The 27,957-nt window shown below is 39.2% G+C and overlaps 1 protein-coding gene across 1 annotated transcript; it reads right to left on the minus strand.

Moving 5' to 3' along the window:
* Window positions 1-6,944: 6,944 nt before the first annotated feature.
* LOC140545571 (myosin-7-like) lies at window positions 6,945-27,213 on the minus strand. The gene is made up of 39 exons (XM_072668405.1): window positions 26,753-27,213; window positions 21,862-21,909; window positions 21,449-21,656; window positions 20,566-20,709; window positions 20,327-20,483; window positions 19,801-19,828; window positions 19,420-19,525; window positions 19,248-19,340; window positions 19,067-19,130; window positions 18,797-18,895; window positions 18,005-18,108; window positions 17,599-17,737; window positions 17,380-17,498; window positions 15,994-16,143; window positions 15,565-15,735; window positions 15,175-15,484; window positions 14,709-14,788; window positions 14,405-14,610; window positions 14,199-14,322; window positions 13,982-14,118; window positions 13,630-13,885; window positions 13,305-13,547; window positions 13,048-13,224; window positions 12,825-12,970; window positions 12,456-12,546; window positions 11,983-12,372; window positions 11,473-11,599; window positions 11,253-11,371; window positions 10,703-10,899; window positions 10,199-10,382; window positions 9,565-9,730; window positions 9,304-9,428; window positions 8,909-9,217; window positions 8,618-8,821; window positions 8,241-8,537; window positions 7,921-8,025; window positions 7,718-7,813; window positions 7,109-7,243; window positions 6,945-7,021 (listed from the first exon to the last, which is right to left on the minus strand). Exons 3-39 carry the CDS (start codon window positions 21,647-21,649, stop codon window positions 7,001-7,003), a joined length of 5,820 nt encoding a protein of 1,939 aa, XP_072524506.1. The 5' UTR covers window positions 21,650-21,656; window positions 21,862-21,909; window positions 26,753-27,213; the 3' UTR covers window positions 6,945-7,000.
* Between the last annotated feature and the right edge of the window lie 744 nt (window positions 27,214-27,957).

Consider the following 27,957-nt stretch of genomic DNA (forward strand, 5'->3'; position numbering starts at 1 on the left):
CTCTGATCAGAATCCCCCTGAAACTTGGTTATTTACAGAATCTGAAGCAAAACAATACAGACACTTAAAACATTAAATTAATTAACCAAATGTCTTGAGTTCAGTCTAAACTATGGAGTGTGTAAATTCCTGCAGGGGGTGCTCCACAAATCTGTTCAAAGCTGCTGAAGCCTTTTCTGAAGTTGCTCAGCAAGAGGTAAAGCTGGTATGTGTCTTAAAGGAGAGGAGTCTTTTCCTGCCCCATCACCTGTCTATACCTGTAACCTGCCATCTGGGGCGGTTGTGCAACTGCTTCATAAACAGTTCATTTATAAAATGCATAATATTCATACATTTAAAAATCCTCTATTTTAGCTGTTGTGGAGCTTCTCTTACTGATGCATAAAGAGACAACTACTTCACTTTCAAAATACAGAAGATCAATTTTAATCCGGGTTTGAACACACTGTCTGATTTTAGATCACATTAATAAAAATTAGAACATTTTATCAGCTTTTAATCAAACACTTTGTTGTCAATCTGAGTAGCTTTAAAACAGATTAAATATTTTACTGCTCTAAGGTGGAGCTGCGGTTTGTTAAATAACAGAAGCGCATGATTCCTCACACCTGTTCTCATGTGACTCTGTTAATGTTCACAGCTCATTTCAGAACACACATAGACCTTGCAGCACTTTTACAACTAAACAGTGGAAATTAACTCAGTTCAGTCTGAAAACAGAGTTACAAATAAGTTTATTACAGCACACAGTACCAAATTCACAAGCAACTTATCACTTAAACAGACCGGGCCATCTTAAACGAACCACCTTAAACTCAGAAGCTGTTAAAATTAAAGGGAAATACTGTGATGAAATTAGATTAATCAGGTATAAAAGTAATTGTTTATATTACATACATAATTAAATTCTACCATACAGATTAAAGTGTTCACTTGTTATAAAGCAGTTATTAACACATTAAAAGGGGAAACAACATAACACAGAGAACTGCGGTTACCTGCAGTAGTGTTGGCAGTGTGCTGTGTCTGTTGAGCTCCTCAATGCTCTGACTGAAACTCAGCTTTACACTGATCAACTCTTCACTCTGATCAAAGTCCTGCTTTAGCCATACCCACATCACATGCTTGCAGACCGTCCACATATTAAAGACAAATCCAAGTATCTGCAGAAGCATTAGATCCTTCACCAGCCACACAATCTCATATACAGACCTGGGATAATCCATTATACAGTGTGGCTTCCAGGAGAACCCAATGAGGCAGCATGATTGATTCTGCTTCATCATCAAACTACTGTCACTCCAACTCATATTTAGTGTTTAGTGATGAGGAGAAAGATACATCATTTCAGCTTCAAAAAAGTTAGAGACATCAATCATTATCAATGTTGTTCATCATTTCTTCGTCCTGGGTCTGTTGCACAGTTACACAACACACTGATCTGTTTGTGAGAAAGTGGCCTTATTGAGTGTTAATAACAATTTTAGTATTTTAACAAATTATTATAATTAACAGATTATTACATGTTCTAAACTGCTGTGCCACAATGAGAAATGAGCTGGAAAATCTGAACACAGCACTGTTCTGCCCATCAAATAATTTGTGCTTCACATCTTTTTCTCCCACTGTTTTCCAAATACATTTCTTATGCCGACACCAGGCCCTGCAGCCCCATTCCGTGGTCATGCTGAGGAAACGACACAAAGCCTGACTGCTGTGTTCTGAGTGTTAAAGGGACTAATAACAACAACAGTGTTTACACACTACTTTATTCTGATCAACAAAAACAAAACAAGAACAAAGTCTTGTTATTTTCATAAGATTCAAACAGCCATTCACACAGTTTCAGTGTGTGTGTGTGTATGTGATCAGTGTGAGAGAGATCGCCGTCCTTTTAGCATTCTACGCAGGATCACCTCGATGCCGCCCTGTGTGCTAATTCGTTTGATCCAGCCATGCGTTCGCTTCCTCTTGATGTTGTTGGGCTGATATTCTGTGCCTCTTTTCTTGGTGCGAACCTGCTGACAGTGCCAGGATGGAATCTGAGAGTCCCCATCTCCCATCAGCCTGCAGCCTGTGGGTCTCCGATCTGTAAATAAAATCCAGGAGCTGAAGGAGCGCAGCGGACTACAAGCAGACACCTCACCTCCACTCCTGAAACACAAAACAGTAACCATGGTTAAACTTCCATTCACTTTCTGCACAAAATACAAACAATAAAATTAAAACGAAAAACAAAAGACCATAATCACACTTCTGTGTTCATTAATGGGAAATCGTAAATAGTATTTATAATAGTAAATAGTAAAAGTAGTATTATATAATAGTAAATGGTGACATTTTAGATGACATGCTTTGACCAAGACAAACTTTCATCCATGTTGACTGCCCAATGAAGATTTTTGAGGGAGGATGAAAACCGTCGAACACTCATACTTGCATACTTTGGGACACAAACTGTGTTTCAGGCGTGTTTGAATATCACAGTGCAGGTTATCACAGCATTTGGTCTCAACTGTTATCCAGTAAATGGAATGAATGGAAAAATGTGTAAACATTCATCAAATATTACTGACAATTCTCCTTTCCATAGCGACATATAAATACGTCTGGTTGTTAAATTACTGTTTAAATTGTTTGAATACTGTTTAGTTTTTTTATTTAAAATGTTATAGTCATGTAATAATTTGCAGCAATTCTTAAAATAGTGAATTATAAATTAATGTCTGCACTAAGGTTTAATAAAAAAAAAGTTTTTTAGCACGGATATGCTTTTCCGACTTGTCAGTTAGCGTGACCTGAATGCGTGAATAGCTAGCTAGCTAGCTAGCTATAGCTAGTTAAATTGTGTAAAATGTCCGGGATTTAACATTACAAAGTCAGCGATTTTTACAAGTACCGCATTCCTACCGCCACAATTTATTTTTCTAGTAGCTAGCTACCTACATCTACTTCTGACTTTACCTGATTTTTTTATTTATGTATTTATTCATTTGGTTCACTTCGGTTTTTAACATTAGCATGAGACTTTTATTACACTTATGTATTTCTTATGTATTAATTTTCATTATCATGGTGGCATGATTTAGATATAGCTAGATATATATCTTAACTCCCGTCTACCCTCAACACGTACCCAATGCCTACGGTCCTACTTGAATCCTCCCAATATATGGTCATGCTAGCTAGCTCCACGTTAAATGATGCACCGGTTCCATTCTGTCGTCTGAGGCTAAATGCTGTAGCTAACCGCTGCACCATTGAAGGTGAAGGGGAGAATCGGAAAAGGACGCAAATTAAAGTAATCTAAAAAAAAAGGGATTCAAAACAAACAAACTCACCGACAGACAACTGTCTCTCTTCCAAAGCGTAAAAATGTCGAACGTATGAAGTTCATCTCTTTAATAATGTATATATAGGGCTTTATCAGGCTGAAGACACTAATATACAGAGCTTTAGCTTTGGGCTGAGCAGACAGCTAACTCTAAGGGAGCGCTCCAACTGCTGCGAAACAAGAAGCTGAAATCTGGCGGCACGCACACCGTATTTCAAAATCGAAGTCACTTAACTAGATACGCTACTACTACTACTACTACTACTGCTGCTGCTGCTGCTTGTAGTCGTAATAATAATAATAATAATAATAATAATAATGACTATTATTATATGTACATAATGTGTTTATATTTAAATACATTTCCAAAAACAAAATTCAGCATTATTTATTAATTAAACATTTTCAAAAGATTAATATTATTATATTGTAATATTTTTATTCATAGGTGTATTTAAATATACATAAGTTTTAATCTACAAATGTGTGCTTAATTAAAGTAGGACCCTCCCACTGGATGTCTTGAGGAACAGCCAAAAGCCTTCCCTTAATCATTCCTACTCCTCAACCCGAGATTCTAACATTCTGGCAAACGTCCATAAAGTGACTTTGACAGTGAAGTTTATGTTCTTGAAACATGAAATGACTTTTTCTGCATTTAGTTTTGCTTTATCTCACTATTCTAAATTGTGGTGTACAACTTTAAATGCATAGCAGCAATCAATGTCAAATTTGGGAAAAATAACTTCAACAGAAAAGAGAAAGCACCAAAGGTTTTGCTAAAATACGAAGCTTTTTATCAAATCACAAATGGTGATAAAAGCATAAGCAATCAACCACACAAAACATATTTTACAACACAAAGTAACAAGCATTACAAAACTCTGGCAAATTACCTATTAAGCACACTACCATCTTTCCAAAATAGTGTAGTATGTAAAAATGGTGTAATGTTTTTTTTTTTTTTTGATATCTTAAACAAAGATGCTTGTTACTACATATTTCCTGCACTTAAAATTCTTGTGTATGTCCACTGTGATGCATATGACTATCCATGTGCTCTAAAAACAAAAATTCTGTGTTTCTTCATATAAGAGACATTTTGAAGGAAATAAGTTGCAGATAAACAAATTTAAAGAGGGCCTGCACTTTTTCATTGGCAGATATTAATATATTTTCCAAAAAGAATAATGACAATAATTAATACAAGTATTATCCACATTATTCCACATTATATTTATAAAATATAGTATCATGGCATTCAAAAGGAGACACATTATTAATTAACAACCAACTGTGCACATCTCTCAATATTCCCCAAATGTGGGAATCTCAACTGCATAATCTCTAGTGGTGGGGGACTGCGATTGTGCTCTCCCCTCGCATTGTTAGTGTGTACTTTGGCCTGTTCCAAGGAAACCCGACACCTTGTCTTGTTTCTTGTTTACCTTCTTCCTTGTTTTCCTCCCTAGTCCGAAGCTTGGCTTTGTGGTTTGACTTGTTTTTTCCGTAGCTATTTCCGAAGCACTGCTCCGAGTTTTGTTTCTCGTTTCTGTCCTGTCCCGCTTTTACGCTGCTCAGTGTTTTTTGGGTTTTCCCTGTCCCGCCTCAGCATTGCTCTGTAGTGTTTGGTTTTCTTGCCCTGTTTGTTCCCCTTTTACCAAGCTCTGTATCCTCCCAGTCCCTGGTTTGATATTTGGCCCAGTCCTGCTTCATTTGTCAAGTTAAGTTTTGTTTATATTACTCACCATTAGATTGCTGCACCCTTGTTTATCCTGTCTTGTTCACATTCCCTGTTTTGTGTCTGTGTTACCTTCTGGTTCTCTCCTTTTAATTAGGCTGTTATAGTCAGACCTGCCAGAGTTGTCAGACACATTCTGATACTGCCCAACATTCTTTGCTCTCTATTAAATTCCTCTCAGAACTAACCCTCTCTTTTTACCTTCTCCGAGTAAATGGCCACCCAGCCCGACCTGCTGAAAGATTGCCCGCTGAGGTCCCCTCTACCTGCGTCAAAACAGCTGCCGCCTACCGGGCCAACCAGCAGGCCCCCCGCCCACCACCACCCATAGCAGACCAGCGGCTCACCCGCCTACCATTGCTACCTGTTTAGTGACCATGTTAAAACCATTTTTAACTATGGTTTGGTCATGTTTATCATTAATGTTTAAATAGTTCTGACCAGAGGAGGATGGGTCCCCCTTGTGAGTCTTGGTTCCTCCCAAGGTTTCTTCCTCCAGCTCTGAGGGAGATTTCCTTGCCACTGTCGCCGTTGGCTTGCTCATTTGGGGTCTTTGATCCACCATGTCTTACATTATTTTCTTCTTTCTTCTTTGTCTCTGTCTTTTATTAATCACTATTTATGTAAAGCTGCTTTGTGATGACAACAGTTGTAAAAAGTGCTATACAAATAAATCTGACTTGACTTGACTTTATCCTGCCGTTTTCAATTAAGTCCTGCTTCGTTCCATCCCTGCAAGTGTTGCTAGTCTCTTCCACACCTAGCCAGCATGACAGTAAGACAACTCTGTGATCTAGTAATTGTGATCTTACATGTATTCAGGTACAAGTGCATATGTGACTTTTATACATCAATTGAAGAATTGAATAATCATTATGGATTTTTACTGGGAGCCAGTCCAATGCTGATAGAACTGGGCTGATATTGTAAAATTTTGGTTTTAGTCAGAACCTTTCCTGCTGGAACACCTTGACAATGGTGTTGCAATAGTCGAGTCTTACTAATTTTGTACTATTGCGTGTACAAATTTATAAGGCATTTCTATCATATTTTCATGCAGCTGTTGTAAAACATTAATTAAGTGTATTATGTAATCATTTATCACATGTATGTATTTGTTTTTTAGCAGAACTAAAAACAGGCATGGCCTGGGCGCAGTGCAGTGGTGGTGCTAAGTGAAATCTGCCAACACACAACATACTTTCATATTTATGTTGGTGATGAACTAGTGTTTGATAGGATGGGCTGATGATGGAGTATTGATGGACTAGTAATGAGGCAATGATCAACTGTAAATGGTCTGGTGAAAGGCTGGTGATAGGGTGCGAGTGGAGACAACCCCCAAACACTTTTTTTTTTTTTTTTTGTAATTTCTTATTCTTTTAAAATAATGTATTATTTTTTATAATTTGTTTTATAAATGCATATTCTTTTTTCAACGTATTACCTAAGAATTTAGAGGGATATATGATATTTAATATTCTCTGCACTGTCAAGTTATGTCTCATTGACAAGGCCTTGGAGGTTTTTGTGCTATTACAGGACCCGTGAAGATTGGGATGTTTTCTGTTAGGGATTGCTGTGAAAACAAGTGCAGAGAACCACTGATGTTCTGGGAAGGGTCCTGGGGTCTGAGTATTGATGGGAAGTATTCAGAACCTCTCCTCAGTATGACCAGCGAACAGTTGTTCAACACCTCTCTACACATTCTCTCTCTCTCTTTCCCTCGGTTGTGGGTGCAAGTGTGATCTGTTGATGTAATTTTACTATTTTTTAAACTTATGTTTCTTTTTTATATACCTGTAAGGCTGAAACAATTTTAAATACATTTTAATAAAACACAGAACTACATATCAGCTGCAGAAGTGACTTTATTTAGACAATTTAGGATCAAAAACTGCAGATCTCAGAGAATCTCCTTATCTTCACTCTTCATCAAATCCTTTCTGTAGGAACAGAGAAATGTCAATGACAGATTAATTTAATTAAAGGAATTAGTGTTATTCTGTGCATTTAGAATATCCTGACTGCACCTTTGGGCCTGTTTCCCGACTCTTTGCGCGCATTTTGTTGACCTGCGACTCAGCGATGTCGGCCCTCTCTGCAGCTTCATCCAGCTCATGCTGCAGTTTCCGGAACTTTCCCAAATGAACGCTGGCCTGTTCCTCCTGAGATAGAACAGATCAGAACTGTCTGAGTTTGGAGAAGAGAAGTGCTGTGCGGTTAGACATCTTATAAAGACAGTCTCACTGTGGACCAGGAGTCTCACTGTGAGAGTCTGACTAAAGCTGGGGTAAGATTATGTGATTTTTACCTTGATTTTAGATCTGATTCTCAGTCTGGCTTGATCTGTGCTGGTTGGTTCTAGGCCACAGATTTTTTTTTATTATTAAAGGACCCTGAACGTAATCCTGTAATGTGTACTGGCTAGAGACTCAATCTGAACGTGTCCTGACCACGAAAAGTAAACACATTGAGCAGATAAAGAAAATCAGCCATGTGTTCAGGTGTGAAATGGGCCTTTACAACATTTTCTTTTATTTTATGTTATGTACCTAACGTAGCGACTCACTAAGATAGTGATTGAGAATGTCTGATTTAGAGAATTTGATTGAGAAAGTCAGATTGAGAGTATCACTCACAGCGTCTTCAGCAGCTCTCTTGTATGCTTTAACCTTAAGCTGCAGTTTATCCACCAAGTCTTGGAGGCGGGCGATGTTCTTCCGGTCCTCTTCAGTCTGCAGAATACATGAAGCGTGAGTTTACAGGACTAATATTCTGCTCTGTTAGTGAATATCTGAGAATAATTAATAGAATTTAAGGGTGAAACAGATTAGAGTCAAACCTGGTAGGTAAGCTCTTTAATGCGACGCTCATATTTACGAATTCCTTTCACAGATTCGCCACTTCTCTTCTGTTCTGCTTCAATTTCACTCTCCAGCTCTCTCACCTAAGATCAGGTTACACACAGATGCAGATGTGAGCAGTTTATATAAATGTGTTTATACAGAGGAGACCTAATGCAGTTTGTTAATAAGTACTTGTAAGTTTTTCTGAATGTAACTGTATGTAATTGACCAGTGTGTGTGGGTGTTAGTGTGTATGTGTGTGAACTGGAGAGGCGTTATAGAAGTCAGATGGTTCTGTTGTGGTTGATTAACTCACTCTGGCCTCCAGCTTCTGCACTTGCTTCTTGCCCCCCTTCATGGCAATCTGCTCCGCCTCATCTAGACGGTGCTGCAGGTCTTTGATGGTTTGTTCCATGTTCTTCTTCATGCGCTCCAGGTGGGCACTGGTGTCCTGCTCCTTTTTTAGCTCCTCTGCCATCATGGCTGCGTCAGTGATTGCCTTTTTGGCTTTCTCCTCAGCGTTCCTGCACTCCTGTATGGCATCCTCCACCTCTGTCTGAAGCTGGCAGGTGTCTGCTTCTAGTTTTTTCTTCTGGTTCAGAAGGCTGGTGTTCTGCAGGTGGAGGATCACTTGTGTGATTTCATAAAAGAAAACAAAGATAAAAAAGCTGCAGGATAAAAAGGATGGATCACCTGGGAATGCAGGAGCTGCACTCTCTCACTGACGTCCAGCAGTTCTTGTTCTGCAAGTTTGCGCCCTCTCTCTGTCTGCTCTAGAACATTTCTGAGCTCCTCCAGTTCTGCCTGCACCAGGACGTTACGTCTCTCTACGATTGCAGTGTTCTCCTTCATATCATCGATGGCTCTGTGAGAGTCGTCCAGCTGAAGCTGGCAGTCCTGAATCGGAAGTGATTGGTATTGTGCGCTTACTGTATGTATTAGCTTTTTCTTCTTTTTTATACTTTAAGATACTATGTGTCTTACCTTCAGGTTAGCATGGAGGCTCTTGAGCTGTTTCTGAGCCTCAGCTGCCTGCCTGTTCGCCTGACTTAGCTGTATCTCCATCTCATTCAGATCCCCCTCCATCTTCTTCTTTACTCTTAGAGCCTCGTTCCTGCTGCGAGTCTCCGCCTCCAGAGAGCTTTGCAGGGTGTCAATGGTCCTAAGTAAGTTTCTTTTAGACTGCTCCATCTCCTCATCCTTCTCGGTCAGCTTGCGTTCAATATCAGCCTTTATCTGGTTGAATTCCAGTTGTGCTCTGAGGATTTTACCCTCCTCATGCTCTAAAGATCCCTGCCAGATAAAGGAGACACTCTCAGTCATCACAAAGTGGCAGCTTTATAATCCGTATTATATTATAATCTGTATTCTTCCCTTACCTCTGCCTCCTCCAGAGCAGCTTGAATTTCAGCCTTTTCTTGCTCCAGCTGTTTTCTGACTTTCTCAAGTTCGTGGACCGTCTTCCCACCCTCACCTAGCTGCTCAGTTAAATCTGTTATTTCCTCTGTAAAAAAATACTTGAGACATGAAACATTCGCACTTGAAAACACTTTTAAATTTTGTGTTAAAAAAAGTGTTTAAAACTAAATTTTTATTCTATATAAAGAACACATCCTTCGAACAGGGTTGAATGATCAGACCTTGCAGAATCTTATTCTCCCTCTTAAGTGTCTCCAAATGATCCAAAGATTCCTCGTAAGAGTTCTTCAACTTGAAGAGTTCAGTACTCAGAGATCTGGCTTCCTTCTGAGAGCTCTCTAACTCGCATTGAGATTCCTCATATTTCTGTTTCCACTCAGACAGGACCTGATATACACAATCCAGTACATTGGATCACAAAGATGGTTTAAACATATACAGTGTCAGTCTCATTACTCCAATAGCAAAGATGATCTAGGTGTGCCTGAACCTTGTGTAGCCTCAACCTTAATGCCAAATCAGAGAAGAAGTAGAAAACTCCCCCATCAACCACTTTTCAGATCGACACAGGAGTAAAATAACAAAGATGACAAAAAAGTGTTTCAGGGGAAATGTTTAAGGGACTTCATTTTCCAATGTCTTCAAATATTCTTTTCAGGTTGTTTGCTAATGGTAAAAACACTGTATTTTCTATTTAGTGAAGTCTGCTAAAAGACTGTAAGTGTTTGCCCCTTTTGATGTTATGGGTCTTAGCTTGCTAAGTCTGTGTGTTAATCATCTTGTGTAGTTCAACAAGAGATTACTATGGTACATCTGTTAAACATATTAAACAAATCAGTTATTGCTCAGACTTGCCTTATCAAAGTTTCTCTGTTTTTTGTCTAGAGCTGCAGCAGCTGCATTAGATCGTTCCATATCCACCATAAGATCTTCGATTTCATTTTGAAGCCGGTGTTTTGTCTTCTCCAGAGAGGAACATTTAGCGTTGACTGCTTCCACAGCCTCTTCCGCATCCTGAAGACGCTGAGCTAGTTTCTTCCTGTGAGCATTTTTATTTTTGAATTCCATTTTCTGTGTCTAGAGATACTCAGCAGTAAGTAGCTTCAGTACGAAGAGAGGCTCTAGATTGTGAATTAATAAACTCCAGGGAATAAATAGATCAGTGTACAAAGATCTGCAAGATCTTACTTTCTGGACCTTTACAGTATTTCAGAATATAAAAACATACATTTAAAAAACATCTGGATGGCAAATAAGTGAGTTTAGCTGCTGAAACAGGCCTTCACATACAACTTGTAATATCTCCATAGAAAAGCACTGGCCAATAGAATGGGACAGTTTAAAGGTTATAGATCTTACTTGGCGTCTTCTAGCTCCTCTGTTCTCTGGATGGCATCAGTTTCATACTTGGTCCTCCACTGAGCCACCTCAGCATTAGCTTTAGAGAGACTGCGCTGCAGCTCTGCTTTAGCCTCTTGCTCCTCCTCATACTGCTCTCGCAGCAGGTCAGAGTCATGGCGAACAGACTGCACTGCATGGGCCAAAGCGTTCTTAGCCTGAAGGAACCAGAGCAGAGAGCTTCAGGACACCACATTCCTCACATTGAGGGATTACTTACTAATCACATAATAAACAATGAAGTTTTACATACACTTAATAAACCTTTGCCGAATTTATTTAGTAGAAACATTCTGTTTGTTCATGTGCTGATTATAGCAGCATCTGCTTCACTTCACACATTTCACAAGCCTTCAGTATTTTTGATGTAATGCAAACACAATATGATGAGTAGTGTAGCAAATTGTATACCTGTACCAATAGTATATCTGCATTATAATATACAACACAGTATACATACAGTACCATAGAGTGTAGTCCAGTATAAATAAAGTACAATATAATATTTTACCTTCATCTCCTCTTCTAGCTGCCTCTTTAGGTCCTCCAGCTGCTGACTGTATGACTGTTTTCCTCGCGTGAGTTGAAAGATTAGAGATTCTTTTTCCTCTAACTGTCTTGAAAGTTCATCTGTGGAGATTGAACCAATACGCAAAGTTTTCATTGCTTCATTCTAATGTGATAAATTTATAAATCATAAAAAATCAATCATCACAGAATCCTGAACGTACCGTTCTCCGTCTGAAGCTTTGCCTTTTGAGTGGAGAAATCATTCAGGGATCTTTGGTTTTCCTCACATTTGTTCCGATATTCATTCAGCTGGTCCTCCAGAGTCCTGCTGACCTTCTCCAGGTTAGTCTATCCAGAGATTAAATGATCAGATGCATCAGATTAATTTATACCGACGATCACAGAAGTGTTCTGGTAACATCTGATAAAAGCACTACTGGTCATGTGCATTTCTGCTAAATGATGGTTGAGATACCAAGATGTAAGTGCTTCAGTGCACTCTTCTGAAACATTTTATTTTATGTTTTCTTTTTCTTAGATTATATTTCTTGAGCACTTTGAGATTCTCTGAGTATAGAAAGTACTGTATAAATAAAGCTTATTATTAGAATTAATAGAGGACAGGTATACAAATGCTGAAGGCTGTGTCACGTATCTGTACTGTACTGTGAAATAAAAGTCTATTAAAGTTGAATATTTAGTGATTATTACGATGTTTATTCAAAACCTACTTTGGACTTGACAATCTGCTCCATGCTGGAAACCACGTCATCCAGCTCCAGCTTCAGCTCGCTCTTCTCCTTCTCCAGTTTCTGTTTGATCCTCTGCAAGTTGTCAATCTGTTCTCCAAGCTCGGCCACGCTGTCAGCCTGCTTCTTCCTCAGGGTAGCAGCTGTGGCTTCATGATGCAGAGTGGCCTCCTCCAGATCTCGGCGCAGTTTCTGGAACTCTGCCTCTCTCTTCTTGTTCATCTCGATCTGGGCCGCTGTCGCCCCCCCAGCCTCCTCCAGCCTCTCGCTGATCTCCTCCAGCTCTCGCGCCAGGTCTGCCCTCTGCTTCTCCACCTTAGCCCTGGCAGCTCTTTCTGCCTCTAGCTCCTCCTCCAGCTCCTCCACCCGTGCCTACAGAACAACCAGCTCACATTTGCTTCCCTGTTTGCACACTTAATAATGCCACTGTTGCAGTAAGACTGAAAAATAACTACCTGTAGCTCTTTCAGCTTCTTCTGGAGCTGGGCAATCATGGCCTGCTCATCCTCGATTTTACTGTTGAGCTGCGCAATCTCAAAGTCTTTCCTAATCAAAACAGATAAAATATAATACCATTAGTATATGCAGTAAGTATGTGTGTGAGAGACAGGGAGAGAGAGAGAGAAAAGGTAGTACTGAATATACTTGCTTTGTCCCTTTGGAGAATCCAGTAAAGCCCTGTTTTGAGTGTGAAATTGCACAAAACCCCATAGCACCAACCAACGTTCAGTTACTGATATTAGTACTGAGATTTAATGAAGCTAGTGCTTTGCCTTTTCTATAAATAAACCCATTAAAATGATTTTTTTCCAGTTTTATCTTACTTCTTAAGACGTTCCTCAAGTTGTTGTTTGTCATTTTCCAGGTCCATTATGCTTTCTTGGGTCAACTTTAGGTCTCCCTCTAGCTTTCGCTTTGCCCTTTCAAGATCCATTCGGACCTTCTTCTCTTGCTCCAGAGATCCCTCTAACTGCAAAACAATAAGCAATTGTTAAACATGCAGATCTGAGAACAGTTGGTCTGAAATAGACTTTTTTACTTACTTACATCATCCACTTGCTGCTCCAGTTTGACTTTGGCTTTGGTGAGGGAGTTAACTTTGTCCTCCTCACTCTGTAGGTCATCTAAGGCTTGTTGATGAGCCTCCTGCAGAGCTTTTTTTTCCTTGGTCAACTTGGCTATGATTTCATCCAGTGCTGCCATTTCTTCAGTCAGATTCTTCACCTATAATAAATACTTTTGTAAACACCTCAAGAAAAATGTCTTTGTTGATTTCAGTAAACTTTATTTCTTTATTTATGAACCTTGTTTTCTGTGGCGTGTTTCTCCTTCTCTACTTTAGCCAGTGTCAACTCAAGATCATCTATGTCTTTCTTGAGCTCAGAACACTCGTCCTCCAGCTTTCTCTTCTTAGCTGTTAGCTCTGCATTAATCTCCTCCTCATCCTCCAGTCTTTCAGTCAGCTCTTTGATTTTGGCTTCCATTTGGATCTTGTTCTTGATCAGCCCCTCACACCGTTCTTCAGCATCACAGAGATTGTCCTGCTCCTGTTAGCAGCAAGAAAGACATTACATATCTGAATAAGGGTTTTCAAATAGCAAATTTCTTTGCATAGCCTTTCTGACCTACCGCCTGAACTTGAAGCTGAAGATCATTCTTCTCTTGGAGAAGAGAGACCATTTTTTCTTCAAGCTCCTTTCTACGAGATTCAGACTTGGCATACGCCTCTTTGAGCTTCAGGAACTCCTCTTTCATGTTGGCCATTTCCTTCTCCGCTTCAGCTGATCTCAGTAATGGCTTAATCTTGAAAAACAACTTCATCCAAGGCCAGTTCTTCACGCCCATGAAGGCACGCACATTCCACTGGATCACAAGTAAGGCATCCCTTTTGGATTCAAAGAAACAGTAAATAAAACAGTAATCTCAATCTCACAGTATACATCTTTGGAAATAGCTGAAGGAAACCAACTAATTGTCTAACCTGCGTTCCACCATCTTCTGGTACTCAATTCTTGAGAGAAGGCCTCGAGACCGTGCTTGAATTCCTGTGATAATTTTAGACAGGCGCTCGTCTCTCATTTCCTCCAGCTGACCCAGCAGACCTGCTTTAAAAAACACCTAAAAAACACATCATCTTCTTTCGTAATGCAGTAATTCCAAACTGTAAAGTGTTAAACAAATCTAAAAGACACTCTTACCTTTGTATGCCCAAACCTGTACTGCTGGATATCGATATCAAGCGAACCCAGCAGTTTCTCAGCTCCCTTCCTGCTGTCGATGAATTGACCCTCTGGGATGGCCGCTGGGTTCAGGATGCGGTATCTGGCACATTTGAGGAGAAATTACTTACAGTTGTCCTGAGTACATTATTCATTAGTGTGTCTCTTTGGTGATGTTCCAGTACCTCTGTTTAAAGTCTCCGTACAGTATTCTGTTGGGGAAGCCCTTCCTGCAAATCCGAATCCCTTCCAGAACACCATTACAGCGCAGCTGGTGCATAACCAGTGGGTTGTCCATTGCACCAGGAGTTTTGGTCTCATTGGGGATGATGCAGCGTACAAAGTGAGGATGGGTCGAGCGCAGGTTTGTCATCAGCTTGTTGAGATTTTCCTGTCAGTTAACAACATTAATTTAATCAACAGAGTTGGTTCCATCAGAAAGAAAACATAAAACACTGCTTTCTGTGACTTGGGTAGATTTGCACCCACCCTGTGAAGCGCAGACACTGTCTGGAAAGATGACCCTTTCTTCTTCTTCTCCTTTTTGCCACTAGAACTTTCAGACATAGCTGAAATAAAAACAGCACAGGGGAGATTTAAAAGCCCTGATATATCCCCCAGGAAACCTGTTGACAGTCACTGACAGACTTCTGAAAAACATATGGAGACCATACTTCTCTGAGTGATAAGTAGCTGTTTTTTCTTCAGGTGGGTCAGATATTTTGAAACTATAAATTTAAAATCTAAAAAGGAGTGAAACTGAATTCTGTTTCAGGATTTAATAGCAAATGTAAAACGTTTATTGGAGAAATTTGATTTAGTTTAAATAACTTTTAATAGTTTTAATAATCAGCCTGAATTCAAGTTAAATTGTGCTTCAGTTCTCATGTAAATATGTTTCTTGGTGAAAAATATTCAGTCAATACTAGTAAACTCAAAAATGAACCTTGTTTACCTGAGTCTGCACTGGCATAGTGTGCAAACAGGTATGACAGCAGCTTCAGTGAAGACTTTTGATAAAGTCCGACTACCGTTTCATTTAGCGGATCCTTATTCTTCACCAGCCAGTTGTTGATGTTGTAATCCACAGTGCCGGCGTAATGAACCAGGGCAAAGTGTGCCTCAGCTTTGCCCTTCACAATCCGGGGCTTCTGGAAGTTGCTGGATTTGCCCAGGTGATTATCATAAAGCTTTGCTTTAAATGTGGCGTCTGTGGCTTTGGGGAACATGCATTCCTCTTCAAGGATGGACATGATACCCATAGGCTGAAAGAGTAAGAGTCAGAGTCAGAACGTCTCTCAACAAAACCAAAGCAGACATCTACAGCTTCTTATGGACCACCCACCTTCTCAATTAAATCAATGCAGGCCTGCAGGTCCATCCCAAAGTCAATGAACTCCCATTCAATGCCTTCTTTTTTGTACTCCTCTTGTTCCAGAACAAACATGTGATGGTTGAAAAACTGTTGCAATTTTTCATTGGTAAAGTTAATGCAGAGCTGTTCAAAGGTGTTAAACTGTAAATAAAGGAACAAAATATGTGATTTAGGAATGTGTTCTCTGACAGGATTCATAAACTGTGTGCACTAAAAGGAGCATATGGGAGTGACAGAACCACAGCTTTCCTGAAATTCTAATCTTTTACTTCATTACCCTCGCATTTAGTCACTAGCATCATGGACTAGACATGTTTATTTTAGTTTATCCAAACTTTGTTCTTTGTGTGTGTGTGTATTTGTGTGTGTGTGTATGTGTGTGCTTATAGGTTCTCCTACATCAAAGATCTCAAAGCCAGCAATGTCCAGCACGCCAATGAAGTATTGCCTTGGCTGCTTTGTCTCCAGAGACTGGTTGATTCTAACCACCATCCAGAGGAACATCTTTTCATACACTGCTTTAGACAGTGCCCCCACTGCGTAGTTCACCTGCAGGGACAGTATGCTCGGGTTGGAAGGGGTTATTTCACAAACATGTTGATACAAATGACTAAATAACTCTCCAAAAATGTAATTGTAATGTAACCTCAAGGATTTCTATATAAAAGTAATGCAATCTGATTACTTCCTATTACGTCTGGATAACTTGTCTTTTTAAAGTCATATATATGTTAAATAAAGACAAAAGACAAACTTTATGTATAAATTCACATGAACCTGTAGCTACACCAAATACCAAACAGTCTCATGTCCACATCAAACAATCTTGGGTCTAGGAAACAATTATTAACAAGGTTTTTTGTTATCTCCAAAATGGAAATACAAGGAAAGGAAAAAAGTTATACATTTTCAAAGCTATTCTGAAAAGATAAAAATGCAATATTGTTTTTGAATTTATATTGGTTCATTCATCATAAAATGATCAAACATCTGACTAAAACAAACAATTTAAACGAACAAGAATTCCATGTTCATCTATAGACGTTCTATATTGGTTTATGCTGGTCTGGTTTGCATGTGAATGCTGTTTGTTCTAGCAGAACAGTAACAGTAGTAAAGGGCTGCTGGCTTTTTAGATTTTGTAAGTAACCAAAAACATTAAAATGGAGAATCTGGGAAGGCTTTATTATGGCAGCAAGGATATATAAGATTTAGCTTACAAGTTCAAAATTAGAAAAATTTAGACAACACAGCATTTAGTACTCAGCTAATCGTACAGCAGTTCTAGCTAATCTGAATCCAATAGCGTTTTTTTTACCTTCAAATGTTTCTCTAAATTCAAGTGGAGTCTTTAGAATCTGAAATAATATTTACTACTAGAAGACTATAATGTAATATGGTGTATAATATAATTTATAATGAATAGTGATATTCTTTTTTATCGCTTTCTTGAAGTTGTACATAGCATTTTTAAAGCCATGCAGGGAAGACAAGATAAAGATTATTCATCGGCAGGGGGCGCTGTGTGAGTCATTAATATACAGAATGAAAAAGTTCAAAGGAACATTAGCATCTCACAAACGCACTCACGCTCACTCGATTATAAACACTGTAAGAGTGGATATTTATAAACTGTAACCCTGCTAGTAATTATTTTTTTTATTGTAACCTAATCCTGTTTACGTCACGCTGTTACATGTATTCTGTTAATACCCATATCTGAGTGAGCTGTAGGAGGATCTGTTGGAATGCTTATACCTAACTCTTCAAAAGGGGTCTCTTTACCTGCTGGACGTTCTGTCCTTTGGTCACCCACTCATTTCCTACTTTCACTCGGGGATGGCACAGGCCTTTAATGAGGTCAGCAGAGTTTAGGCCCATTAGATAGGCTGCTTTGTCGGCATCTGTAAAAAGAAACCGTATTTAAATGTGAATATTATTATTTCTTTTGATTTGTGAGACTTGATTTCAGCCTGTTTGTCTTTGTAAATGCTTTAGTCACACCTTCAGTTCCATCAGCCTCGGCCTGCTCCTCACGCTGTTTCTGCTTAAACTTCATGTTCCCATAGTGCATGATGGCTCCAGTCAGCTTGTACACAGAGTTCTTCTCCTCTTGTGTGAAGCCCAGGACATCAAAAGCATTCTGTGGGAAATAGATATTAGTTACAGCAGCTCTCCACACCTCACTACTGTTAACAGTCTCTTCTGAAATCTGGACGTTCTACCTGTGTTCATGTTTGTAAACAGACAGTCAAAGCTATGAGGATTATGATTGCAATTAGTGTCTTATGGAGAGAATCTGTTCATGCAGGTGTGGAGGGTATATTTGGGGTGCAGTCTGTGTTCAAAGATGTAGTAATATAAATAATAATATAAATAAAAAATTTAAATCTCTAAACTGCATACGTACATCTGTGGCCATTAACTCCTCAGCATCATCGATAGAAGGAACGGTGGTTTCTCCCTGAGAAATGAAGGAGTAGTCGTACGGGTTTTGGGTAACCAGCAACATCTCTGTTAGACAGATGAAAAATCAAATGCATGTAGATTTAAAATATTACATATTTCTAGTATAAATGTTCAATATATGTGTTTAGTATAGCGGCAGTTCTAGCTTGTATGGCACCCTAGGCAAACCCCTCCTTTAGCAATTGTATTATGAATAAATTGTGGTTTATTTGATAGCAGTGTGACTGATTTTACTAAATACAATTTTCCTAGATTCTCTCAGGTTTTAAGTGCAGAGACAAATCTTATACATCTTAGACCATAACTAGAACAAGGGCAAACACTATGCCAAAGTTAATTGACCCATGTGGTGACATCATGATATTGCTTCATAGGATTGCTCCCATAAATGGCGTTTGTTTGGGATTTGTATTTATTTTAGTTGTGTTTAGACTTTTAGTTGTAGTTTTGTAAGACATTTTAAAGGAGATGTTTTAGGAGATGTTTTGGTGTGGTTGCTTTGGTGTTTTTAGGGAGTTTTTACTTTCATGTTGTCAGTTAAGCTGAGATATAGCATCAGAGTTGGTTCGAAATGTAAGGACTACTTCACCATGATGTCATTTGTACTGTGTGTGTGTGTAGCCACCCCTGGTGGCTTCCTATGTTGTTCAGACTCAAATCTGCCTTGTATCAAATAGGTTCAGTGGATATCTTCAGTGTATATATTTAATATGTTAAATATATATGTTCTCACCGAGTATCTCAGGTTTTTTGTTTGATAAGATCTGGTAGAAGATGTGATAATCTCTCTCGGCCTTCAACTGAAAGATCACACGAGATTTCTCCAGGAGATCTAAAGTGAGAAAAAGTGAGCCCAACATCATTGTTATTTCTATATCAGTTCATCTTTTTGTCCAGTACACGTGAATTATCTTCTTATGGAAGTGTGGGACGTTTTTGAAAAATAGTCAGTTTGAGTCGTAGATGTTTGTGTTTTTCAGGGTGAGAAGGTGGAGGAACTCACACGTCTCAATGTCGGCTGATGCCAGTTTCCCTCTTGTATCGAAATGGATTCTGATGAATTTACCCTGAATAAAGAAAACAAAATCATGGACGTGTGAAGTGTTAATGTATGAGTGGCTATGTGTGTGTGTGTGTGTGTGTAAGAGAGAAAGAGAGAAAGAAAGAGAGAAAGCACTCCTTACAAATCTAGATGAGTTATCGTTTCTAATGGTCTTGGCATTTCCAAATGCCTCGAGTGCCGGATTGGCCTGAATGATCTGATCCTCCAGAGTTCCCTGAAAAGTTAAACAGTAAATTAAAAAAATTAATATGAGCTTCGAAACCAAACTGTTTATCAAAAATGTGTAGTAAAACCTTGTTTTGAGCAGCTGCGTCCTTCTTGGCTCCACTGGCTGCAATGCTGGCAAAGTACTGAATGACCCTCTTGGTGTTCACAGTCTTTCCAGCTCCAGATTCTCCACTTTAACCCCATTCAGAAACCAGGTTCCTTATTAGCTCTCATTTACAATAATCACATTCATTAACTATGTGCATAAATACTGAGATATTAAACATCACTTCTACAGATACAAAACTCATTTCTACAGATATTTTCTGTTAGCCCACATGTTTGATGCTATTTGGTGACTATTCACTTTTATTCACTGTTAGCAACATTAGCATCACTGACTGAAACGGTCCTGATAAATCTATAAACAATGAGATTTATACTGCTGTGATTTTTTGAAAACTTACGTGATCAGGATTGACTGGTTTTCTCGATCTAAAGAGAAACAAATTTGATTGTTGAACAACACAAAACATCAGTTCACTGTTTGTTCACACAGCACTCAGAAACCCTGACTAACTCACACATCTACAGCGGATTTACAACAATGTGGAATCTGAATCTAAGACTGTTTGCGCTGATGAAAGACTAAACTGCTCAGTGTGATCTTCATACGAGGCTTAGATAACAGAGTGAATAAACACAGAAAACCACCATGACTTTAAAACAGCTTGATAATGATTATGATTTTATGTATGTTCTATATTCAGAAACCTGCTGTTTCTTCATGGTAAAACAGCAAAGTATGCAGTAAGATGTGCTCTTATAACTGGGGTTCCAACAAAAAGAAAAGAAACTCCTTAAATGTTCACAATTTTCCTGCTGGTTCGAGATTCTTCATGTGTCCCGGTTGCCGAAAAGCAAAACTGACTCCCTGTTTCATTATGTGTTCCTTTCAGTGTCCTGTTCTTCACATATTCATATAGCATTTACCTGCTAACATGTACTGATATGCATTATCAGAGATGGAGAAGATGTGAGGAGGAGCTTCACTCCTCTTCTTGCCCCTATAGGCAATCACCACCTCCTGATTGTATACCGGCAGCCACTTGTAGGGATTGACTGTCACACAGAAAAGTCCAGAGTACGTCTATAAGAGAAACACACACATACACTGTCATGCCTTTCACACAAAACCATAGCGTTCAGCTGGTCTTAGGAGTCTAACTTACGTAGATCATCCAGGCAGCGTAGCGCTCCTTCAGGTTGAACAGCACGGCTGGCTCGTGGAGGAAGGTCAGCATAGCCATGTCTTCAATCTTATCAAACTTGGGAGGATTCTGTTGCAGAATCTGACTGTCCTTAAAAGTCAGAGTCTGAGAAACAAACAACAGCATCAGCACAGTGTAGTAGTGCATCTCAAAAAATAGAATATTGTGAAAAGGTCATTTGTGTTTTTTTTCAAAAACGGTATCTTTTATATTCATTACAAGTCAAGTGACATATTTGAAACCAGTAACCAGTTTTACTTTTGACCAATACCACCAGTCTATTTCAGCACATACAACCACAATCATGGGGAAGACTGCCGACTTGACAGTTGTCCAGAAGATGATCATTGACACCCTCCACGAGGAGGGTAAGCCACATAACGTCATTGCTATGGCTATAACTGCCAAATTCCTAATATCAAGCCACTTCTGAACCAGAAACAAAGCCAAAAGTATCTTACCTGGGCTAAGGAAAAAAATAACTGGACAAAACTACTACCTAATGGTTTGCTGACTATGATATTGCTGTGTTTGGTTGACCAGCCAACTTTCCAGACCTGAAGCCCATAGAGAATCTACAAGGCATTGTCAAGAGGAAAATATGAGATACTAAATTTCAGATTTTCATGAGCTACAAGAGCTTGTACATGAGCTTGAAATATGTCACTTTATAATAAAATGAATATAAAATGACAGTTTACCTTTTTTAAACTTAATTATTCACAAGTGTTATTATTTTTTTAAATGCACTAGTTGGTTCTAAACACTACAATGTATAAAACAGTTACAGCACAGGATTAATGTTTGATTTTATTATAAGTGGGGTGTGCTAGTTTGAACAGACCTTTCCAGCCTCTGTCTGAACGGTCACTTTGTCTCCCTCTCGGCTCGTGATGGAGGCCTTAACAAACTCTTTTTCTGGATCTGGCACAAAACATTCCTTCTTCATGTCGAATTGACGAGTCTGAGCTTCCAGGCGTTCCCTCTCAGACTTCCGCAGGTAAGGAGCTGCAGCCCCAAATACTGACATCTCAGCATCCCCCATGACCGCCCTGAGAGAGGTCACAGCATTTAGAGTTTGAAATGTTTCTGCTCTGTTTATAAATGAGTAAATATTTTTGCAGGAACATCTGTCCTGTGGGATTAACAGTTTATTCATGTTTCACACATAGATTAAAAAAAAAAAGAAATAAAGGAATTTTAAAATAAAAGTTAAAATAAAAACTAAAAATGTAAACAGTAAAAAAACAATTTTACCTTTTTTTTCTTACTGGAGTCAGAGAGTGAAGGTAGTTTCAGTTGAACCTAAAATACAGAGAGAGAAAGAGAGACAGAAAGAGAGAGACAGTCAGCTCACTGCCCTTATAAGCAAATTAGAGCTCAGGTAGACTCAGAGTAGACTCAGAGCTGACTCTGTGGAGGATAAACACACAGAGTGGACTCACGCAAGACAAGTACACCAATGCAGCTGAAGTTTACAGTTTTGAGGGGTTTATATCTAATACAGCCTGTGTGATATTAACCCTATAAGGTCACAGCTGTCTTCAGACTCCGCCCACAGCCTGTGCCCCATACCAACCACATCGAGGTTGGGCTGACAGCCAGGAATGCTGCATATCTGCTCTTCACTTATCACTCACTTATGGGTCATTCCACCCTGGCTCTCCACAGGCCTGACTGCTCACCTCATCGACCCATAGGGCTTTAACAATACATCACATAGTCAAGACAGATAGGCGCACAGATAGACAGATTAATAGATTGAACAACAAACTGACATACATTTGATACAATTCTAAAAGCAAAATAAATATTGTATATTATAAACACATCTTTGTGTAAATGCCAGTCAATTACATTTAAGCAGCTGAATAAAAGTGTCTGAATTCTTTTTGACACAGAGTGAGATTCATGAAACAAACTTTCCCAGTTAGTTGAGTTTTCTCAAGAGTTTTTGCTAACCATCTCAATGGTCTACTGCCTGAATAATGGAGGGTTACTGAGGTTAATTTACCATTACAGCTCCAAAATGTTGCATGTACAATATTATTATTATATTCTCTATAAAATATTTCCAATATTCTGAATTATAAAGAAATATATAGTATAAAGAAAAAAGCTTAGTGTTGAAAACCTAATGTACATAAAGAGCTACTTTACAATTACTCTGCATTATTCATACAGATACTGATATTGATATTACTATCATTCAAACATTACCTTGATAGCCTGTCTTTTGTGCCTCTAGCTTCTTGTCACATCTCTGTTCTTTATTAAATAAAACCAGAACGAGTGTTTTGACAGTGTGTGTTTGTGTGTGTCTCTGTACGTATTTTAGAACAAGCGTGTGTGTGTGAGTCCAACATTTGTCTGTTTCCACTGTTTTGAATTCCTGGTTTGTTTGGCAAAAAGTTCTGATTTTATTATACATAATATTTTTATTAAATACATATTTGCTTTGAGAACTATAAAAGTGGCACTGACAGCAGATTGTATTTAAAACAGGAAGCTTCCTTAAAAGCCCATGGTGTGGGGCATGTGTGAAGTGGTGTTCTGGAGTGCTGATGGGCCTCATCAGGTTTATCAGAAAAGGTCTCGGCTGCACCCAATGCAAAGCCAACATTAGCTCCTCTCTAGAGAGGCTTTCAACACACTTTACATGCCTGTGTTTCACAGTGAAGACACATAATCCAATACTCTGATGCCCCAATATTCTGATTCTCTGTTATTCTGATATTCTTGGTACTAGAATACTCTAATATTCAGATACTCTGATACTCCATTACTTTGAAATTCCAATATTTTAATCCAGTATTTCGATAATCTGATATTCTGATACTCAGATGTATCTTCACTATCAGAGCAATACTCTTAGAAAGAGATGGGATAAATGTTCCTAAAAATGTCAGTGTTTCTGCTTCACTGACCAGACCCTGCCTATCTCTGCTTGGTTTCTTGCCCTCTCTTTATAATACCCACGTATGTGCAGTTTATTATCCTTCTAAACATTCTCCTCAGATGTGTGTGTGTTCAGTGGCCAGTGACTGTGAGGCCTTAGGTGTTTCTCAGTCCCAGGTAAGATTGAATTTTTAGATTTCACTAGAACTCTTATTTATCACATTTATATTATTTTATAAATGGACATAGGACTTAACAAAACCAACACTATTAAAATCACAATCAATACCATCATTAATAAAATTAGCTTTTAGTGAACCTAACAGGGTAGAATAGTTTTATCTCCTTTTCAGTGATGCTGTGAATACCTGTTTTAGTCCTGTTCCTCATTCGGACTTATTCCAGTAGTCCCAACAAAGACGCCAATACAGCAACATTAATGTAATTAGATGCCATTAAACTATGAGAAAGACCTGCAAGAAGAAAATGTTAACTCTCTAAAAGCATCATTGCAACTAGAAAATTTGGGTTAAAAAGAGCTGCTGTCGCAGAAAAGAAAGTGGTCTCCTAAGCACACACTTCATATCAGTGTGCATCAACACCTGTTTACAACCCATGAATAACCAATGAATAACCTATTCCAGAGTGATAAATACACTTTCACAACATCAAAATAATATAATATAATGTAATATTTTAGTGTCCATCACTGGTACCTCTGCTGAACAGAGAACCAATAAAACCAGTATAACAGACAGCGGACAGCTGGAGGTCAAAAGCATGGTCTACATTCCTCATATTCCTGTAGTGTTCTCTGCCTCTCACACACTCTTTACTCAGCAAATTAGCCCTATTGTTCAGAAACATGCAACGGTCCCAGGGCTCTTGCTTCTATTTTCACACTGAGGGTAATGTGGGTAAAAGGGTAGCACTTTGCTGAAAGCCAACACTATGTTTATCACATCATCTGTTACATATGGCCTTATCTTAAACTAAGGTGACCACTTTTCTGACGAAAGCCAGGGGCATCTCCAGTTTGGTAGTCAATATATCTTTCAAATATCCAATGTTTTCATATTTTTAAAAAATAAAAAAGGGAGGGCATTTCCAGTTTCACATTTTTTGACCATGGCAACTGTTGAATGGTTATAAACTATACTGACAACAGCAGCATAAAAATCCTAGATCTGAATGAATGAAATATCCTCATTGCACATTTGTGGCCTGCTGGAGGTGATTTTGCAGGGCTCTGGCAGTGCTCCTCCTGTTCCTTCTTGCACAAAGACGGAGGTAGCGGTCCAGCTGCTGGGTTGTTGCCCTCCTATGGCCACCAACATTCAAAAGTGATCAAAACATCAGCCTGAAAGCATAGGTACTGAGAAGTGGTCTGTGGTCCCCACCTGCAGAACCACTCCTTTATTGAGTGTGTCTTGCTAATTGCCAATAATTTTCACCTGTGTTCTATTCTATTTGCACAACAGCATGTGAAATTGATTGTCAATCAGTGTTGCTTCCTAAGTGGACAGTTTGATTTCACAGAAGTTTTGACACTTTAGAATATCTTTATTACACACACATACACACATACACACACAAGAAAACACAACACAACAGTTTGTGAAAATAAATGAGCCCTGCTGGGAAAAAAACAGTATAGACCATAATGGCTGGTCACCAGAAAAATCTATATACAGTATGTTTGGATGCCATCATACTAGACAACCAGCACTGGCATCCTAGGGGTGGCGAGCTAAACCAGCACCAGACCAACACTAGACCAGCAAAAACCAACACAGACGAGCATAAAAGCATGGTTTGTGCTTTAGTTTTGCACCAGGGTATGGAAAGGTAATAACAGTGTTTCAATCCTTTTTAATGCTAAGAATTTAAAGAGGGGTGAAATGTTCTCTAAAATGCTTGAGATATTAAATAACTGTTAGCCAATTTCATTATGGACTAAGCTAACAACAACATCACTCACAGACTACACCCACCTTTCCTGGTGAACAAATATGTCTCAAATGTGCAACATGCCCTCTTTCTTTCTCTCTCATGTATTTTTTTCTTTCTTTGTGTTTCTGGTAACCAGATTTTTCTTTTAAATGACATGATGCCTCTCTCCTAACTTGCAATGCACTACTCGCAATTACAATTCACCCGTTTTAGAAGCGAACTGAACCATTTAATGTAAATAGAAGTTAAGAAATCAGAGGCTCATTAAATAAGAGACATTTTAAATAAAAATATTGAATTTAAAAGTTAAATAAAAGTAAAAAAAAAAAGTTTATTTCCCATCCCATGTCAACAGAATAATCCTAACATTTCACCCACCACACAGCATCCCTGCTCCTGGTAGAACTGACATCTGCAATGCTATTAGAGAAAGCAGGGGCTCACTAGCTACTCAGGTGGACCAGTGGCAAACACGTGTAGTCCACCACTGGTTCCAGTCCAGTTTCTCAGGGGTACAGGCTACAGTTTGCTAGCACTACTGGTTTGTTGGTTTCAGGATTTTCCTATGAAATAGGCTGCCACCCAGCTGCCACCCACAAGTCCGACCACCAAGACTGTTGTACTGCTCAGGTGTGCAACACATTCATAATTATCATGGGTGGTGGGGGAGCCTGGTGGTCGGACTGGTGGGTGGCAGCTGGTCTGATGCAGGTAGTGGGAACCCCAGCGGTCCGTCTTTCAGCAGGTCTGTGACTCTGTAATCTTGATGGTTCATAATATGTAATAAGATCTTGCAGGGACTCAGGAGCGAGGTCAAGTAACCTATGCTTCCCCAACACTGTACAGAACTGTGCCACTGGCAAAGAAGCGCCAAAGGAATACAGACCGTTTGGGGTTTGGTAAGGGCTTTACTTCGTCCAGTTGTCTTTTCAATATATGGCCCCAATAATTTACAGAGATATACAATACTGTGTCTTCTATATCTGTAGCGCTCAAATAAGTAGAGCCGAAAAGCACATTGAGCTGGTAGCGTGAATGCTTTGCACACTACACATGCTCCGTCATCTACTGGATTGGTTACAAATGGGCGATTGTCAATCATAGCCTACATCCTTCACTGTTAGCAGCATTTTGGATTATTTGTATGACCTGTATGCAAATCATGGAAAGGTCGTTAGTTGTCTGTATCCATTTACTTTGCACCATTATGTTAACAAATGTTGAACAATTATGAACATATGTTAATTGCTTGTATGAATTTGAACACAAAAGAGGAAATATTTGGATAAAAATATACCTGTGAGTGGACTTTAGGAAACACCTCCCAGCTACCTGGGTACCACCATTTCTCATGACCTGAAGTGGGAGTCCATCCTCAAAAAGGCCCAGCAGAGCCAGTTGAGCCAGTTCTACACTGCAGTCTTTGAATCCATCCTGTGTACATCCATCACAGTCTGGTTTGGAGCAGCCACAAAACAGGACAGGAACTGAGTGCAGCGAACAGTGAGAACAGCTGAGAATCATTGGTGCTTCTCTGCCCTCCATTCAGGACTTGTACTGCTCAAGAACCAGAAAATAGGCAGAGAAAATCATTACAGACTCCTTACACTCAAGCTCTTTCAGCTGCTCCCGTCTAACCTGTAATTCTTCCAAACTAATACTTAACCACAGTACTCAATTAAATGTATAAAAATGTATGCTTCATACCCAGCAATTTATTGAATAGAACTGCGGAGGAACCTTGTTCCTCTATTTTGTTTCCCAGCCGGCGAGACAATGACATCACACGGCTCATCCAATGGAAGCGGTCTAGCTAAGCTAAACGTCACCTCTGGCCTGGGACAGAGCAGGTTCATACAAACGTATATGTTGCTGTAGTAACTGAGCGAGACTTAAGTCTAGTCTATTTCGTGGAACCGAGTCGGGCCTGTCTTAAAAGCCCGGCTTACCGAGTTAGCTCGATCCGTGGAATACCCACCTTGTTTACCACTAGAGTTCCCACTAGAAACACAAATCCTGACGGTAAATATTTTAATTTCCTCCACTGTGGATTTAGTCAGATTATGTTTGGAGAGGTAGTCTGTGTGTTGTTCGCAGTATCTATGTCTTGTTTTTACTTAAAGCAACTTTTCAGCTTCTCCTTCGTCCACCGGCCATCATACCACGGTTATAATGCCCGAATGTGAAACTTTACACACTTCTGTTGATCTTCTTGTAGCGAGTTAGGATGTAGTCTGTATATGCACAGACTTCTTTTCTCAACCTACAACAGCATCACTGAACGACCATGCAGGCTGAGTGCTATGATACCTTAGTTGAAATACACATTGTGGACAGGAGAAGGCTGCAGGTCTGCTATGAAGTGGGATTGTTTTATTAGAGTGAGGAATAACAAGTCTCAATCCTAAAAGTCCTGTCTCAGATCTGCTGACAAATCTGCTGACAACAACCAGAACGATCCCAACAATAGTACCAACAGTACCAAACCTATTCAAATGAATT

The sequence above is a fragment of the Salminus brasiliensis genome, chromosome 23 (assembly GCF_030463535.1).
Source record: "Salminus brasiliensis chromosome 23, fSalBra1.hap2, whole genome shotgun sequence".
Classification (NCBI taxonomy): Eukaryota; Metazoa; Chordata; class Actinopteri; order Characiformes; family Bryconidae; genus Salminus; species Salminus brasiliensis.

Bases quoted from the DNA above. Each gene is read 5' to 3' on its own strand.
- LOC140545571 (XM_072668405.1), bottom strand. From the start codon at position 21,649: ATGGGGGATGCTGAGATGTCAGTATTTGGGGCTGCAGCTCCTTACCTG. The intron at 19,526-19,800 runs GTAAGTTTTCAA...ATGGGGTTAAAG, and splicing joins AACCAGTCAATCCTGATCAC to TGGAGAATCTGGAGCTGGAA. The intron at 12,547-12,824 runs GTAAGATAAAAC...TGTTTTGATTAG, and splicing joins CTTGAGGAACGTCTTAAGAA to GAAAGACTTTGAGATTGCGC.